Source organism: Cornus florida, unplaced genomic scaffold (genome assembly GCF_030987335.1).
Source record: "Cornus florida cultivar Cherokee Brave unplaced genomic scaffold, ASM3098733v1 CherokeeBrave_3.0.0_Hap2_Chr01, whole genome shotgun sequence".
Taxonomy (NCBI): Eukaryota; Viridiplantae; Streptophyta; class Magnoliopsida; order Cornales; family Cornaceae; genus Cornus; species Cornus florida.
This window is the reverse complement of record NW_026775571.1, coordinates 16,287,536-16,300,551: the sequence shown is the minus strand read 5'-3', so window position 1 is coordinate 16,300,551 and position 13,016 is coordinate 16,287,536. Positions and strand designations below refer to the sequence as shown.

General features: G+C 36.9%; 1 protein-coding gene and 1 pseudogene across 1 annotated transcript; one reads left to right on the top strand and one right to left on the bottom strand.

Annotated features, from left to right (window-relative positions):
- The first annotated feature begins 2,013 nt into the window (after positions 1-2,013).
- On the top strand, positions 2,014-2,550 carry LOC132269638 (uncharacterized). Its single transcript, XM_059770891.1, has one exon. The coding sequence runs from the start codon at positions 2,014-2,016 to the stop codon at positions 2,548-2,550; it is 537 nt and encodes a 178-aa protein (XP_059626874.1).
- A 5,353-nt stretch (positions 2,551-7,903) lies between these two features.
- On the bottom strand, positions 7,904-8,002 carry LOC132282696 (small nucleolar RNA R71; annotated as a pseudogene).
- Positions 8,003-13,016: the final 5,014 nt, after the last annotated feature.

Below are 13,016 nucleotides of genomic sequence, written 5' to 3'. Positions count from 1 at the left end.
TTGTGTATTATTAAGGGATTAGTGTTGTAATTGATGTTTTGACACTTTGATATATATAGATCTTGTTTATTCAATGATTTATGTGGTTTAAAGCCTCCAATTGGTCATTTCATTCTATCCATATGTCTATGTATGCTAGAATAGATGTTCATGTGTTTATCTCTAGATTTTGTGTTATTGATGCATGTCTATGTGTATTGATGCTATAGATTTAGATATTGTCAAAACATTGTGCTTAAAAGAATGCTTTTGTGATTCTCTTGATGGTTCATGCTTACCTCTTGATGGATTGTGCCTCTCCCCTAGTTTATTTTCATACTAGTAGTGTAGTTGTAGTGTAGTGTTAAATGGGAGGACAATCTATGCTTGTTGTTTGATGATCCAAGCTTGTGAATGCAATTAACGTATGTCTCTATCCTTGTGTTGTATTTGGATTGTGAGCTTAATGAAAAGATTAATAACTTGTTTTGATTTATTGTGCCTTTCACATGTTGTTTAGACAATTTATGCTTCATAGCTTAGATATATTTTGCCTTTCACATGATGTTTAGACAATACATGCTTAACTAGTCATCCTTGCTTATTGAATCAACCAAATATATACACACCATTATTGCAACCCACTATTTGCCCTCATCAATCACTTGTCAATGATATAGAAATGCATTACTTGGTGGTGATATCTAAACCTCAAGATCTCTCTCTCCCTTACTTACTCTCTTTAGCATTGCATTCTTACTTAATTTAATTTAGTTGCTCTCTAGTTTAAACAACCAACCAACCACTTGTTTGATCATTCGACTTACTAACCCTAGTTACAATTTCACATTCAAGAACGACTCCAATCCCTTGGGACGATCCCTTCTCACTCATACTACATAGTATAGGTGTTAAGCGGTTTATAAATTTAAACTATGATGCCCACTTGACACCAATTTCCAAACTCAAAGTGTTGTGCATTATTTTGTGTGCACGCTCGGGCCGCGCATCACAAGGCCTTTCCACTCTTTGGCCTTGGAGTTACTTTGCTAGTTTGATGATTTCTAGCTCAAATATTGGCTAAGACATTTGAACACAGAGGCTGATGATCTAGCACAACTAGCCTCTCGAGTGAAAGTCCCTCCCACTGGGTGTAGAAGAGACCATGATCACGATCAAAAAAAGGACTCTCCTTTCTATAGAATCATAGCATAAGATAGCATGTCATTTGTAGTCTGACGAGCCAGAAAGAATCAAACCTGCCAAGAAGACATGAGAGATTTTCAATATTGATATAGATGGGTTAGACTTGGAAGATTGGAGAACACAAATTATCCATTTCTTATAGGAGCCTAGTACCAATGTGGACTAGAGAGTTCAACTTTTGGCACCTTATTATATTTTGATTATGGAGATCTCTACAAAAAGAGTAAAGAAGATTGACTTTTGCTAAGGTGCCTTGGTAATAATGAGTCTATGAGAGTGATGGCAAAATCAAACCTTGGGATATGCGGAACACATCAAGCTGGAATCAAGATGAGGTGGCTTCTTAGAAGGTACGACTACTATTGGAAAGGCATGTTAAAAGATTGCATAGAGTTTACAAAAACTTGCATTGCATGTCAAGAACATGGCCCGATCCAAAGAGTTCTAGCTATCAACATGCAGCCGGTAGTGAAAATATGCCATTCAGAGGGTGGGCTTTGGACTTTATTGGAAAGTTAACACCACTATCTGCAGATGGCCATACTCATATGGTGGTGGCAACGGATTACTTTACAAAGTGGGTAGAGGCAATTCTATTAAAGACCTGTGAGTAGTTAACAGTGATTGATTTTATCAAGAAGCACATTATTCATAGGTTTGGAATTCCAGAGACTATCACCATTGACAGAGGCCTTTCCTTTGTTAAACAAAGTTCTTGATTATTATACTAAGTGTGGCATCTAGGTGATCAGTTCCACTCTATATTTTGCCCAATTAAATAAACAGGCTGAAGCTTCCAAAAAAGTAATTCTCAACATCCTTGAAAAGATGATTGAGAATCATCCAAAGGAGTGGCATCACCTACTTTCTGAGGCTCTTTGGGCTTACAAAAATTCAAAAAGATTAAGTATTGGCATCACACCATATATGCTTAAATATGGATATGATGCCGTTCTGCTAATGGAGATGACTATTAGGTCTGCAAGGGTGGCTTTCCAAAATAAGCTAACTTTAGTAGATTACAACCATGCCATGTTGGTGGAATTGGAAGACCTTGATGAAGTCCGTCTTAATGCCTTGGACCATATTACTACTCAAAAGAAGAAAGTCATGCGGGCATACAATAAGAAGGTTAAGGCAAAGACATTTGTTGAAGGAGACCTAGTATGGCAAGTCAAATTTCCACCAGAAGTCAAAGACAAGGAATATGGAAAGTGGACCCCTAATTGGAATGGTTTTTACTTGGTGGAACGAGTCCTTGGAAAATGGGCTTATAGATTGATGGGCATAGATGGAGGATTCCACAAGCATCCTGTAAATGGGGTATACTTAAAAGAGTATCACCCTTCCATTTATGAGAACTAGAAGTCCACAATCATTCTACCAGCCACGTAACTTGATTGGTAGCTTCCTTTCCAAGTAAACCGAAAACTTGGAAAGGAGGCATAATGGCCATACTTTGGCCATTCTTATAGCTAAGTCAAAATGAATGAAGAATTCATATCTAGAAGGAGAGGCTAAGTACTTCAAAAGGTATATTGGCTAAAGCCATGAAGTAGACTTAGCTGTATTTCGAAGATCAGTTAATTTCCTAAGTATGGAACATTTCATTGAGAAAGAGGCGACACTATATGGTCCAGGTTCTATTCATATTGGAAATTATTCATCTTACTTGTATATACATGCATTTCCATTGTGGCAATTTCTTTTATTTTTCTGAATTCCTTTGTTATGGAAAGTCATTTTATGGTTAGGCCTTATTGTTAATATATGTGAAGGAGTTTTCTAGTTTCAATGACTTAGAAAATTTTCATATAAATTGTACAAGAGGCACATACAAAAGAATTAAGAAATAAAACATTATTCCATTAGATACTTGACTTCATTACAAATTCCAAAATGGCCACTAATTCTAAGAGCTAGCCATGCAAGTGATTTCAAAAGTTATCTATTTATTTCCATCCATTAACCCATAAGTATTTCAAAAGCAACCACATAAAAGAACCACATAAGATCAAATAAATGCAAGACTACTTCCAAATTCCAACTAAAGTTTCCTTGATTCTTCAAGAGTAGCCAATGCCTTAACCTTAGCATCCTCAAATTGTGGAAATTCATTGACCTGTTTTCCCCATTCTTTCCTTAAAGGCTCAGATGCATTGACAAGGGCACTAACTATTTGGTCCAATTCACTTTTTAATCCTGGCCAGTTCCTCATTCAATTCTTCCTTCTTGGCCATGAGCTTCTTAGCTTGCTCTTTGATTTCTAGGTAGGGTTCTAATGAGAGTTGGAAATCCTCAAGAACTTTATCTTTGAGCCTAGCCTTCTTCTCATACTCAAAAATTATGAAAGAACTGGAGCTCACATGGGCAACAATGAATTGGAGTTGGTATTGCAGTTTGGTCAAGGAAGCTTTGACATGCTTAGGAAATTCAGAATGTTTTTTGAGGGTCATTATAGTGCTGGCCAGACTCTGGTGGGAAGATACAACATCCTTTACATCATGAGCAAGATAAGACAATAGTTTTTCTTTGGCCACCATGATAACATCATCTGAAGGCCTTGGAAGCATGAGGACACTAACACTTAAGGTAGAAGTACTGGAAGACTTAGTAGCCTTGATCACTTTGTAAAGATCGGCCAAAGCTGGAAGGGCTCTTCTCTGTACCATGAAAGAGGTCAATGTAGACAAGGAAGGAGTTGCCTGAAGTGAGAACAAGTTTTTATTAGATAGATAGAAAGAAAGGAGGCATAGTTTAAAAGTGTAAAGACTTGCCTCTAGGATGGAAGGAGCAGGGCCTGTAGAAGTTCCACTAGTACCAGAAGGAATGGATGTTCTAATAGTGGGAGCTAGAATAGGAAGACTTTTCTTACTTTTGCGGGTCAAACTCTCCATAATCGAAGCTTAAAGGGCTAAATCCTCTCCTTGTGCAATTTGTTGGTCTAGATGGATATTCATGAAGTTGTGTTCCATAGAAGAGCCCTGTTAGTCAAGTTTGAAGGGAGTTACAAACATTTTAAAGTGATGAAACTAGAAGGGCACAGAGACAGAGACTAACCAAAATAATTTCTTTAGATAGCTTTGATTTTTTGTGTTTTGGGAAGTCTCTGGGCTGTTTAAATTCTTCTATTTTTTCTAGATTAGGCATGATTTTCCTTTTTGCTTTTCCAACAATCTTTCTAGAAGGGCTATGCATTTTGAAGGCTTTGCTAGAATACTGAGTAGTAGTATGCCCTTTGGAAATACCAACTTCTGCATCAGAGGAATCTTCATTAGAAGAGGAGAACTGGGGTTGAAATTCCTTCTTGACAAAAGCCCCTGCATAAGGAAATATAAGTGAAGTCCAGAATATGAAAAATTAGGTCCAGCCACATTGAAAATACCTGAGAAGCCTTTTCTTTTCCCTTTGCTTTGTACAAAGCATCTTCTCCTTCTTCTTAATTCAAATAAATCAAATATCAAATAATAAATGCAAGTAAACAATTAAACAAACCAAATTTACAATTAAACAAATAAAAAGGTAATAAAATAAATATTAAAATGCCGAGACTGTCCTTTTAAAATTAGGGGTATTACATTTATCTCCACCTTCATCCTCCTTACTCTCCTCAAGTATTTCTTCTTCTCCATCGAAAATTTATCAGATCAATTCTCAGTATATGGAAGGTGATGAGCGCTAAAAAGTGCGTATTTAAACCCCTTAAGCTTAGGTATTCTAGAACCTTTATCTATCTTATTTTACCGTTTTGTGTTGATTTTGTGTTATTTCCATTTTCAGGTACTTATCCCCAAAACAAGCTAACTCAGCCAAATAAGAGCATAATTGAAGCAATTCTGGAATGAATCAAAGAAAGAAGCAAAGTACAACAAAAGGAAGCAAAGGGTGGAATTTCAGCAACTTCGATCGATCTCAAGAAAAGTTCGATCGATCCAACTTTCATCGATCTCAGCACTTCAAGATGGATCTGAGCCATGTTTGTTCCTATTAAAAAATCTCAAAGTTCGATTGATCCAACCTCATTCTCTGATCGATTGAACCATCTTGTCCTTATCCAAATGATTGATCTTATCCAGTTGTACAACCCTACCAACCACTTTTGTTCTTTTCCCAAAAATATTTTCAAAATATCTCAGATTTGTTTTTATCCAAAAAGGTGCCGCCATTGAGGATCGATCCAACTTCAATTCGATAGATCTCAGCCATGTTTGATCGATCGCACCTCAAGTTCGATTGATCGAACCTCCCAAATCCCGAGAAAAATCCAAATTCCAGCTCATTAAAAGTTGTCTCATATCCAATCATTAGATGATTATTGGTGTACGAGCCCAGATCATTTGAGGTGATTTTTGACCTACCTATATAAAGAATATGAGCCACTTTTTGAGAGAGCCTTTTGATATACTTTGATACAAATATTTAGTGAGGAAGAAAAGAGGAAGAGAAGGCTAGAGACACCATTGGAGACTTTTCATCAACCAAGGAGCATATTTCTTCTATGGAGCTTGCCGTTGAGGGTTGGAGGACATCATCCATGAGTGGCTAGACATCCTCTTGGGGCTAAAGTTAGCCCTAAGCATGCTTTCTACTTCTTGATTTATGTATTTTTGAGGTGATTTGTATTGTGATTCATGTCTTGACAATTTTTATATATAGATCTTGTTTATTCAACGATTTATGTGGTTTAATGCTTCCAATTGATCATTTCATTCTATCCATATGTCTATGTATGCTAGAATAGATGTTCATATGTTTGTCTCTATTTCTTGTGTTATTGATGCTATAAATCTAGAGATTGTCAAGATATAGTGCTTAATGTCATGTTTTTGTGGTTTATTTGATGGTTTATACTCATTTCTTGATGGATTGTACCTCTCCCTTAGTTTAATTAGCTTAATTTCATGCCATTAGCTTAGTTGTAGTATAGTTGTTAAATGGGAGGACAATCCATGCTTGTTGTGGATGTTCTATACTTATGAAAAGCAAGTAACATATATCTCTAACCTTGTGATGTGTTTGGTTGTGAGCTTAAAGAAAATGGCTTAATTTGATATGTTGTGCTATTCACCATGTTGTTTAGACAGTATATGCTTAATTTGTCATCCATGCTTGTTGGAACAACCACACACAGATACTTTGTTGCAATACATGTTCTTCCCTTCATTAATTATTTATTAAAGGTGTAGAAAAGCTATGCTTAGTGGTGATCTCTAAACCCCAAGATCTCTCTCTCTCTCTTATTCTCTCTATTGCATTATTGTTTACTTAGTTTAATTTGCATCTAGTTTAATTCAACCAACCAACCACTATTTTGATCACTCGACCTACTAACCCTAATTTTGATTCCTCAACCTAGTGCGACCCTCAATCCCTTGGGACGATCCCTACTCACCCTAGCTATATTTTTAGTGAAAGGTAGTAGTGGCAATTTCTAAATGTAAAACTAAGCCACATTGCATAAACTTTTTGGGTTAGACGACGAACCCAACACCAAGTTTTTGGCGCCGTTGTCGGAGATTGATTGATTGGCAACATCGTATTTGTGGAATCAATTAGGAATTAGTACTCTTTTGATCTTGTTTTTACTTTGTTTTCAATTTTTGCTACTTATTGTGTTTGTTCTTGATTGACAAGGTGCATTGGGCTAAGAAGGTAAGCGTAGGAACATCCAAGCAAAAGAACTAAGCAAGCAAAGGAAAAATACTAAAATCATAAAAAAAAAAATTGCTAAGCTAAGCTATAAATTTGGAGTTGGAGTGTTAAAGGACCTTTGTGAGCTTTTCTTTACTCATCTCTTAGTGAAATCGTCGGCCCGCGTGGAGGCTTGTATTTTAATTCTTAGATAAATCGTGAGCCCACGTGGAGGCAATTTACTTTTCTTGCATATTGTTTAAGCATGGGAGTATGAGAACATTGTATGTGGAGGAAGTTTGTTGATTATTGACTTGTTGTGAAGGTGAAGTGTTTGTGTCATTGCCTGTTGTGTTGCATTGTGCATGCATGGTCGTAGATCATTGAGACCCACTCTCGTCCCTTTAAATTTTTATCTTGAATCGATTGTTCAAAACCCTAGGGGAAAAAGTAGTTCTAGTCAATCCATTTCATCAATTGAAGAACACAATGAGGACCATGTGGAAGACCTTGGTCACATAGACCAACAAGGTATCCTCTACCCCAATGTGCATCATGATAATAAGCAAGTACCATTAGGCATGCCAAGGCCATATGTTCATCCACCATAACAACAAGGCCAAGTTCCATTGGGAATGCCAAGGCCAATCTATGCTCCACCACCTCCCATCATTCAAGGCAACCAAGGTGCCCATGTTGCACCTTCAATTTCTAATCCTCCCCTTACTTTAAGAGATCACTATGTGCCTAATGAATATAATGCACCCACATGCATTGAATTGCCACTATTTAGAGCACGCCACTATGAAATCAAGCCGCAAACCATTCAAATGCTTCCTAATTATCATGGACTTCCAAGTAAAGAACCTTACAAGCATTTGGATGAGTTTATTGAAGTATGTTCCACCCTAAAATACACGGACATGCAGGAAGAAGTCTTAAGGCTTAAACTTTTTCAATTCACCCTTAAAGACAAGGCAAAATATTAGTTTAACAATCTTAGGCCTTTTTTAATAACTTCTTGGGCAGAAATGCAACAAGAGTTCTTGAAGAAGTACTATCCGGTTTCTAAGACCAATGCCATGAGAACCTCAATTCGAGAATTTTCACATGAGGATGGGGAAACATTTCATGAGGCATGGGAACGCTTTAATGAATTGCTTAGGAAGTGTCCACATCATGACATGCCCAAATGGAAATTAGTCCAATATTTCTTTGAGAGCTTATCGGATAATTACAAGGGCATGGTTGATGCTTCCATGGGTGGCTCTTACATTGATAGGCATGAGGATGACGTGTGGCGTCTTTATGAGAGTATGAGTGAAAATTCTTTGCATCGTACTTTATCTTCGAACAATAGTAGAAATTCTAGTGGTAGGAAGAGTGTTGGCTTACATCAAGTCGACCACTCCAATGAAATTGCCGCCGAAATGAAATCATTATCTCAAAGGTTGGATTAATTTTTGATCAACCAAAACTCGGCGAATTAAGTTTCTTCCTTCCCTAACCAATCTTATCATGCATCTAATGAGACATGTATGACTTGTTTAAGTGTTTTACATTCTACTTCCAATTGTCCCTATGGACATGTGCAAAGTGAGCATCATGAATAAGCAAATGCTATTTTTACTAATCAAGGGAATAATCCTTATGGAAATCATTACAATCCTAGTTGGAGGAATCACCCAAATTTCTCTTGGAAAAACCAAGGGGAGGGCTCAAATCCTTCCCAAGGCGGTTTTCAAGGAAAGTACATTCCACCTCCAATGCAAAGACAAGGTTCCCAAGGCTTTAGATATCATATCAATCACAAGGAAACCAATTTTCAAATTCTCATTTTCCTAATCAACCATCATGTTCCCAATGAAATGTTAGAAGTCCCGCTTTTGAAGAGAAAGTTTTAACTGCTTTGGGCACTTTAGAGGCAAGCACACAATTACTTCATTCTCACTCACAATCCATTACAAAGCTAGAAACCCAAGTAGGGCAAATAGCTAGCACTTTAAATGCAAGAGAGAAAAGAAAAATGCCTTTGAATGCCCCACAAAAGCAACAATGTGTTATGGAGACTCATTCCTCATTGGAAGGTCACACAATAGAGCATGTCAATGCGGTGACTACCTTGAGAAGTGGAAATATTGTGGACAACGAAGTGGGTATGTCCAATGAAGAGAGTGAACCGGTGCAACCACAAATTGACACCCGTCCCGTTTCATATCATATTCCTCCTTCAATGCATGTGCATGACCATATAAATGAGAATGTGTTGAAAAGTGATTTGAAAAGTGATTTTGAAAAGAAAGATTTGCAAAATGACTTGAAAACTTCTTGTGTTGAAGAGACTTCAAAGAAAAATTCTGAAAAGGTTTTTGAACCAAAAGCTCCATTTTCGGATGCCTTAAAAGGATCCATTTCAAATGACAAACAAAAGGCCAAAGTAAATGCAATCATGGACGTGTTTAGGCAAGTGAAAGTCAATCTTCCATTTTTAGATGCAATCAAGAAAATTTTGGCTTATGCCAAATTCTTGAAAGACTTGTGCACCTAAAAGAGGAAGAACAAAAGCCAAGCACCTAGAAAAGTGGTCTTAACTGAGCAAGTGAGCTCAAATTTGTAGCATAACACTCTTCCAAAGTTTAAGGACCCCGGTTCACCTACCACTTCATGCATCATTGGTGACCATATCATTAATCAGGCTCTTCTTGACCTAGGAGCAAGTGTTAATCTTCTTCCATACTCGGTATATGTCAAATTAGGCTTAGGAGACTTGAAACCAACGTCGGTGGTTTTACAACTTGCCGACCGATCAATCAAAAAGCCTTGGGGTATCATTGAGGATGTCTTGATTAAGATTGATAAATTCTTTTTTCCCGTTGATTTCGTTGTCATTGACACGGAACCGGTCCCAAATCCTAAGAGCTAAATTCCCGTTATCCTTGACCGTCCTTCCTTGGCAACCACGAATGCCAACATTAATTGTAGGACAGGGATAATGAAGATCTCATTTGGCCACATGAAGGTAAAGTTGAATATTTTTAATCCAACCCCCAATTCATTTGACAAGCATAAGAGATTAATGTTGTAGAAAAATGTCATGACCTTAAAAGTGAAGGAATTGAGTTTTTGTGTGAGACTAAAGTTTCAAAAAGTCCATCTTCAACCTTGAAACTAAAGAAAGTTGTTTCAAAATCTTGTTTTGAAAGGGCGTGGAAGCCCAAAGATTGCATTGACCAAGGATCGAAAACGTCTTTTGAGTTTAATCCAACAAGTTCCTTAAAGAACCATTTGTTAGGTAGAGTTTAAAGCACTTATCACCCCATTGAGGAGGGGATGCACTATAAGATGTTTGATCCGGGCTAAAAGAGCCCAACGTCTTACTAGAGACGTTAAAGACTAGTAAGACATTTTGTAGGGTGTCAAAACCTTATTCCTCCCTCATTTTTATCTTTAATTTCATTTCTTGTGAAGTCTAGATATTGGCTTTGGGTTAATATGCATTGCTAGGAACTGTGATTAGGATTTCATGCACATTTATGTTGAAATTGAGCATTTTGCATAAGTTCGATCGATCTCAAAGGAGTATTCGATCGATTGAACTTCGACCTGCATCAACACTTAGAAAATTTTCGACTTGTATCCACCTGCATCCAAATCACCTCTCTGTCCCATCGATCAAATTTGTTCTCAGATCAATCATAAGTCCTTAGATCGATCCAAACTTGAAGATCGATCGATCTAGAGCTCCAACACTTAGAAAAATTTATGAACCCAAAAACCTGCATATTTTTAGCTCTCTGTCAGATCGATCGAACATTTGTTCAGATCGATCTTATTTCTGGAATTCATTGCTTTGACTTTGTTTTGACTTTTTAATTTTAAAATTCCAAAAATATTTATTTTATTTTATTTTATTTTCCAAAAATCCTAAAAAGATTTTATTTTATTTTAATTCTTCAAAAATCCAAAAATTTTTATTTTAAATTTTAAATTTTTAGTTTTAAATTTTAAATTTTTAATTTAAAATTATATATATATATATATATATATATATATATATATATATATCTCAAAAATTTCAAAAATACTTTGAGAAGAGACCGATGCCAGTTCGATCGATCTGAGGATTCAGTTCGATCGATCGAACTAGCATGGGAATGTTTATTTTTTTTAAAAATGAACTGAGGGTTTCTAGATCGATTCCTAAGATCGATCTAACCCTCTCAAACCCCTTTATCTCTTGTCGCCGCTGCACCCACCTTCTCCATCTCCGGCGAGATCCAAACGTCGATTCTCTCTTTCTCCTCTCGGATCTTCATCTCATCTCATCTCATCCTTTGATTTGGGTAAGATCTGAATCTCATCTTGTATTTCAAGCTTCGATATGCTTCATACATGTTTTCCATGTTAGATCCATGATGTTTTAATGATGATTATTGCAATATCTAAAGATTTGAAGCTTTGTATGTATATGTATATATATATGTATATATTATTATATTTATTTTCGAAATTTGATTTATTTTTAGGAGTTTGGGCCTCGTTAAGTGATTAAGATTGATATTATGTTGTGTTGATGGGCCCACGACCTTGTTCGTGAAGGCCCCATGCCATCCACATCACAGATCTGTAACTGCTCATGTTCTTCACATAGTTCAATCTATCGAATATATTTCTCAGATCGATCTAGTGAGATCGATCGAACTTAGTTACTTAATTTCTCAGATCAATCATGTGAGATCAATCTCACATTTTTTGTGATCGATCGAACTTCACAGATTTCATATACACATTCCATGCATCTTATCTTGTGTCCATGCTATCTCATTTATACCCAATGCCTGTGATTCTCCACATTGGATGCATTTTACACTTATACTGCTTAGTATGTTCACATCCTGTCACTTCCATAGATTCATGACATTTATCTATTTTGTCTATCTTACTTGATATACATGATTCTATTTTGTGCTTTAATTCTTTATATCGGCACTGACTTCTTTTGCAAGTTTCCAATTATTTTACAGGCCATGGCTCGGGTCAAGACTGTAGCCCATGGACCCTATCACCGCCGAGGCAGGCAGACTTTGGATGACGGGGTTGGTCCATCTCATACCCAAGACCCCATACAGGAGGAGCCAGCAGAGCCACACAGTCTCCCCACTCGGACAGCAGATTACACTCTGATGCTGGCGGATCTCCTTCCCATTCAGCTGAGGCTAAGCATATACCACACCATAGCCAGCTCAGCCAGACTAAGAGTTAGACCAGCCATTACGTAGATACTTGATCGGTTGATCAACTATACATCAACCTTCGCAATAGCACGAATCATTGTAACATAGGGCTATTGGTCGGGTAAGTCGAACCACTGGGACTGCGCTAGTCTATGGCAACCTAAGAGTCTAGATTACTTTTAGAATGATGAGGGGGTATATAGAGTTTTGTTGGTTTGTCACTTAGTCACTAGAATTGAAATGTGCTTAAAGAAATAAATGCAAGGAATTTAAGAAGAAGAAGTCTAGAAAAGGAGGTCTAGGGAAGTGAATTCACCACCAATCCTATAAACATACTAAATTTCTATTAACTTGGGAAACAATTTCACTACATGGCAATGATATGTAGTAATACTAGATTGCTACATTATCCTCAAGAAAATCATAGGATCAAGATTTAAGTATAATCCCTCAAAGAGCCACATGCTAGAACTACCTAGATTAGGTGTAGCCATAACATGCTCACTAAGCTAGGGACCATCAAACCCCTTAATCACTATGGTAATAGCACATGAAGTCAAGATACAAGATTAATCCATCAAAAGGAAGTCTTAAGCTATGGATTAACAAATTTCTCATACAACATGCCTTTAAACCCATTTCACAATTTCATTTCCATTCTCACTATGAAGATGCAAGTTATATAATCATGAGAGGATAAAATCTAAGACAAGATAAGAACTCAACATGATCATTTATAGGCATTGAAATCCATTACAACAAGTGTAAGTGCTCTAAATCATGAAACTACCATGTACATGAATCATTCCCCAAATTAGATGAAATTAAAGCATGCTTACAAGAGAGAGCTTCATCACCTCCCTAGATGGAGGTTTAGTTATCCATGGATACAAAAATGGAAGAAGGAAGATTGGAAGAATAAGCCATTTTCGAGCTCCCTTCCTTTGGCTTCAAGAACACACCCTC

What these genes read in the sequence shown, in the direction of transcription:
- LOC132269638 (XM_059770891.1), top strand. Translation starts at nt 2,014, where the DNA reads ATGATTGAGAATCATCCAAAGGAGTGGCATCACCTACTTTCTGAGGCT.